The 5,914-nt window shown below is 47.4% G+C and overlaps 1 protein-coding gene across 1 annotated transcript; it reads right to left on the bottom strand.

The window, feature by feature from the left end:
• On the bottom strand, positions 2,732 to 5,914 carry LOC8078771 (leucine-rich repeat extensin-like protein 3). The gene is made up of 2 exons (XM_021455482.1): positions 3,888 to 5,914; positions 2,732 to 3,784 (listed from the first exon to the last, which is right to left on the bottom strand). The coding sequence occupies exon 1, from the start codon at positions 5,709 to 5,711 to the stop codon at positions 3,972 to 3,974; it is 1,740 nt and encodes a 579-aa protein (XP_021311157.1). The 5' UTR covers positions 5,712 to 5,914; the 3' UTR covers positions 2,732 to 3,784; positions 3,888 to 3,971.

The raw sequence follows: 5,914 nt of genomic DNA, 5'->3' as shown, positions 1-5,914 counted from the left end.
CTCAAGGCAGACATCTCAGCGACAATCTCGGCGAGGCCAAGAATACCCACTGGATTGACCACTAGCACTAGTTGTAGAATTCCAAGACCCGTGCTTAAGAGACGAGTCACGTGTAGCTTTGTCTACTGTTGCTGAATCGTGATTGTCCATCGGCAGGCAAGTATTACGGGTTGGGGGTGTTTGGCAGGTAGTGTAAATTTTTTGTTTTATTTAAAAATTATTGCCCAATCGTATATTAATTAGATTTAAAAGATTCGTCTCCTAAATTACTCTTTAGCTATGTTTTTAATTTCGTAAATAGTCTATATTTAGTACTTCATTCAAATATCGGCACAAAGCTGTGCTGGCACGGTGGCTAACATGGGAGATTGGAGAGTTTACATCACTTTGGCGTAGATGGTGGCGGTCTTGTTTAGTTTTAATTTTTTTAGAAATCGACACTGTAGTAATTTCGTTTGTATTTGACAGATATTGTCCAATCATGGATTAACTAGGCTCAAAAGATTCATCTCGTCAATTTCGACCAAACCGTGCAATTAGTTTTTATTTTCGTCTATATTTAATACTCCATGCATATGTCTAAAGATTCGATGTGACAGAAAATCTGAAAAATTTTGTAAAATTTTTTGGGAACTAAACAAGGCCTTAAATAGTGGCAGCTTCATGAGTTGGCCTCGTTCAGTTTTCACCTAAAAATTTTTCACTCCATCTATCGAATATTTGGACATATACATGAAGCACTAAATATGAATAAAAAATAATTAATTGCACAATTTATATGTATTTTATAAAATAAATCTTTTAAACCTACTTAGTCTATAATTGAACACTAATCGTTATAGTAATAAATGTGCTACAATATTAAAAACTTTTCTTTTTGATGAACAAAACAAGGCCTCAGTGCTCGAAGCAGTACGGCCTCGAGATGCCCTGAGTTTTACCCACTGCGGCTTGTGGAGAGCAATGCCGGATTTTCATTGCTTTTATTCAAGCTTCACTCCACTGTGGAGGGTTAGAATTCAACGAGCTAGCACAGTTCAAAATTTGGAACCCAAATATTTTTACGAGAATTTTAGACCCTACCAAACACGCCTGATTCAAGTGTCAACAGGGTCATCGTTACGGAAAAAAGGAGTATTAAAATAGAGCAAAAAATATTTTAGTCAAAGCTAATATTTATTATACTAAATATATATCATTATATTAATCATAAAAGATATTTAATAATATATTTATGTAGAGCCATAAATGTTAACATTATTATTTTAAAGGCAGAATAGCCATTTTAGTCCCTCAACTATTACTCGAGGCTCAATTTCGTCCTTTAACTTTCAAAACGTCCATTTTAGTCCTCAAACTCTACTATTAGACTCAATTTCATCCTAGAACTATGAACATGATCGTTTTAGTCCTCAAACTTAGTATTTTGAGCTCAATTTCATTTAAAAACTATCAAAGTGTATTTTATTCTGTAAACTTTTATTTTTAACTCAACTTTATCTATGTTGTACGTGGAATGTTGCACTACTGCACATGATTAGCTCCACACCAACAGCGATTGAAGATAGAAAAATAATATTTATCTAAAAACTCTTTCATGTCCATTAATAATTTCAAGCTGTTATGTTTAGCATTACCTTATACTTGTACCATTTATATATATCTAACCAAATTGATATTTGTGGGAAGAACTATAGTTACATCAAACACTATTTATTCTTCAAGAATACATGGATATATTGAAATAATAGCAAATCTATAATTTTGATAATTTATGGATGAAATTTTGTCTGAAATATAATGTTTTCTTTTTTAATAGACAAATTTGAGTTGAAAATAAAAGTTAAATGCACTTTAATAGTTTATGGATGAAATTGAGCTTAAAATGCAAAGTTTAAGGACTGAAACAATCATCTTCATAGTTGTAGGATGAAATTGAGCCTAAAACTAAATTTTGAGGACCTAAATAGCCATTTTAATAGTTTAGGAATGAAACTGAGCCTTGAATAATAGTTGAGGGACCAAAATGGTTATTGTGCCTATTTTAAAACTGTATTCAGAGCTAAAATAATTTGACTCGGAACAAACCTAAACATAGATACTTTCTGGCATGGAGGTGGTATATTATACAAAAGCAGGTGGCCATGATGCAGACTGATTTCAGGAGCAAAAGGTAGTGAACCAACGGGTATAACGGTCATCTGGGGCACAAACACAAACACAAAAGCAAGCGTGATCAGATTATGTACTATCCTTTTCCCCTCAAAAGAACCCAAGGCTGACAAAGGGTCAAAGGCTCTGCCGCGTACTGCTCGTAGTGTTGCGGCAGCAGCACTCTCCCAATCACAGTCCCCTGCTGTCAAGCTTTGCTTTGCAGCTGCCTGCTGGGGTGGTTAGTTTATCTTAACCAAAGTGTGCACTGCTTGTGTAGGACAGCTGAGAGCGACAGCTCTCTCAATCCCCTAAAAGCAAAAGGTTAAAACAACACATCACAGCCACAAGCTTTCTGGACAAATGGGGACATGCTTAAACAATGGCCGCAACTTGCAAGACCTGCAGTTTGGGACTGACCGGCAGATATTCCAACCAGCAATCAACCGGTCAAATCAAGGATTAGCAGGCAATTAAGAAACCAAAGAAAAAGGGCTACAGTACTGCTAAAAGAAGATTCACAGTCCAAGCCTGCTCCACTGCAGTATAAACATCATAGCAGCCACCAGTGGCACTAGCAGGCAAAAATATATTGCTTCTCGAATAATAATTATCATTATCTACGAGATCACAAGTGTTGTTCTTGGGGTGAAGGGGGAAAAAATGTATTGCTGAGTTCTGACCAAGATACTTCAGGAGAAAGCAAGCACGCACATGGCAGGAAAGCCAGGATATCAGCACCTCGGCCATACCTTAACGAGACAAAGACACCAAATCCTGAAGAAAGTTGCACCGCTCTTTGCATATTTTTGTTGCGCCTTTGATAGATTCTCTTCCATGTACAAAATTGAAAAACAACATGTCATTTCGATGTGTACATACTAGTTCAAAAATCTGCTAGTGTGAGTTAAAAAGTTCAGAATCCTGCTACAGAGAGTGCAATTTCTTTCATCCACTTGAAGCTGAAGCAGCTCAAAGAATGGGACACAAACCAAGCCAAGTGCAGATTAACATAATCTAAGCTCTTACAGTCCCTATCACAATCATATAAACTAGCACTAATCGTTCTCAATGCCAATCAAACCACGGAGCAAACACAAAACCAGATCATCCCCAAATTATACAGGTTAATACGAGCAAGCCAGGAACAAGTGGAATGGAAAATGAAAAGTTTTATCCAAGACATGTTTCTGATTTTGTATGCCTCGATTGCAGAAAGTAACAGAACACAACAAGGAGACTAGGAGAGGAAAGAAAAAACAAAGATGATTTAAAAATAATAACAAGCCAAAGGTTGCAGAGAATAAACAGAACCCAGAAAACGATAAATAAGAATGATAATGATAATGCTAAAAAAAGAACTAAAAAATATAAGAATAAATAACTGACAATATTTGTGATACAAAAAGGAACAAATGATACTGGAATTTTGTTGTTCTAAACTTTTGTCTGACTGAACTTAACAGAACTGAAACTTCTCTATACAACCAGATATATGATATATCCCTGCACCTACAATCCTCCTCTGTCCCTCTCAAACTCTTCTTATTCACAGCCAATTAACCACCAATCCCAAGCCTAAATCCATCACCTTCAATCCAATCCCTTTCAGCACCAATGGCTGGACCGACACCTACAAAACATAATTTAGAAAATTCTGTGGAGCTTACCACGCTCTCTTGAGGCCTGTAGCCATCAACCAACACTATTTGCTAAGCATGACAATGACCACGTACATGCTGAATCTGGCAACTACTAGCCATTGCCAGAGGGACAAGAGCAAAACCAACTATCCTTCCTTGCGTTTGAGATTCTTTCTATCAATGCAGCGGAGGGGGTGGCGGCGATCCATATTGATATGGGTATACTGATGGCCATGGATGGTGCTGCTGTGGGGGAGGAGGTGATGCATATCGGACAGGGTATGTGGGTGGCAATGGACCGGGGTAAAATGGTGGTGGCGGTGGCCATGGATGCGTTGGAGTGCAGGGCAGCGGTGGTGGCAGAACGGGGCATGGCGGGCACTGTGGTGGTGGGTGGTAGACTGGTGCCGGAGGGGGCGAGGATGGTGGAGGTGGGGAACGCGGCCGTGGTGATGGTGGTGGTGGTGACGGCAGCAGTGGAGGTGGCGGTGGTGAGGGCAGCGGTGATGGTGGTGGTGGTGACGGCAACAGTGGAGGTGGCGGTGGCGAGGGCAGCGGTGGCGACGGCGGAGGTGGTGATGGCGGAAGTGGCGGAGGTGGTGATGGTGGAGGTGGCAAAGGCGGTGGCGGTGGTGGGAGCATAGGCGGGGGCGGCAGCTGCGGTGGCGGCGGTGGTGGGAGCATCGGTGGGGGAGGTGATGGAAGCCGAGGCGGCGGTGGCGATGGGAGCATCGGCGGGGGAGGTGATGGGAGCCGCGGCGGCGGCATGGGCGGGACGAACGGCTTGCAGTGGAACGCGGCGCAGTTAACAGGTGGGCGGGCGTAGAACGCGGCGCACTGCTGCGGCGTCCGCTGCGCGGGGCGGTCGGGCAGGCAGTTGCTCCGGTCGCTGTCCCGCGGCACGACGCGCGCGCACGCCGGCGGCTCGCCCGTGAAGAAGTTGTAGGCGAAGGTGAAGTTCTTGAGGCGCGGCAGGTCGCATATCCCCGACGGTATGGCGCCGGTGAGCAGGTTGTGCGCGACGTCCAGCTGCTCCAGCTTCCTCATGAGCGCGAGCTCCGGCGGCAGCGGGCCGGCGAGCTGGTTGAAGCTGACGTCGAGCACGGTGAGCTCCCGCAGCAGGCCGATCTCCGGCGGGAAGCAGGAGGTGAGGCCGTTGTTGATGAGCAGGATCTCGTTGAGCGTGCCGGACATGTTGGCGACGCTCGCCGGTAGGCACCCGCCGAAGCTGTTGTGCGCGAGGACGAGGACGGACGCCGGCGAGTTGCCGATGTTGTCGGGGAGCTGGAAGCGGAGGCGGTTGTGGTTGAGGAAGATGGCGTCGAGCGGGCGGTCGAAGAGGCGGGCCGGCACGGCGCCCTCGAAGTCGTTGAAGCGGAGGTCGAGGAAGCGGAGCGCCGGGAGGTCGAGCACGACGGCCGGGAACGGGCCGACGAAGCGGTTGTTGCTGAGGTCGAGCTCGTGGAGGAGGCGGAGGCGGCGGAGCGCGGTCGGGAGCACGCCGCAGAAGCGGTTGGAGTTGAGGTGGAGCAGGGCGAGGTCGGCGAGGAGGCCGAGCTCGGGCGGGAGGAACCCCGCGATGTCGCCGTGGTTGAGGTCGACCCCGGCGACGGCGAGCGCGCCGCGGCCGCGCCCGGAGGTGGAGGGGAGCGGCGCGCAGTAGACGCCCGTGTAGTTGCAGACGTCCGGGCCGGCCCAGTTGGCGGTGAGGTTGTTGGGGTCGGAGAAGATGGCCTGCTGCTTCCACGTCTGCAGCGCGACGTACGCGTCCCGCAGGCGCCGGCTCGGGAACCGCCACGACGGGTCCACCTCCACCGCCGCCGTCGGCAGCCCCTCGCCCGCCGCCGCCGCGGCGCCGCCGAAGACAACGGCGGCGGCGGCGGCGGCCAGGAGCGCCAGGAAGACGGCTCCTCTCATCTCATCTCCGGCGCAGCGGCGATCCCCTCTCCTGTGCGGTGCGGTGCGGCGCGGCGCAGTGACGCGTCACTTGTTGCGCGCCGAAAGAGGCGAACGCGTATATAGAGAGAGGGGGGGGGAGAAGGGAGGGGTGGGGACTGGTGCTATAAACACGCGCAGCGCAGCGGTGTTGGAGGGGGGAGAAGAAGACAAGGAGCGGGGAG

This window comes from Sorghum bicolor, chromosome 3, assembly GCF_000003195.3.
Source record: "Sorghum bicolor cultivar BTx623 chromosome 3, Sorghum_bicolor_NCBIv3, whole genome shotgun sequence".
NCBI lineage: Eukaryota > Viridiplantae > Streptophyta > Magnoliopsida > Poales > Poaceae > Sorghum > Sorghum bicolor.
The sequence above is the reverse complement of the archived record's forward strand: the minus strand, read 5'-3'. Positions and strand labels throughout refer to the sequence as shown.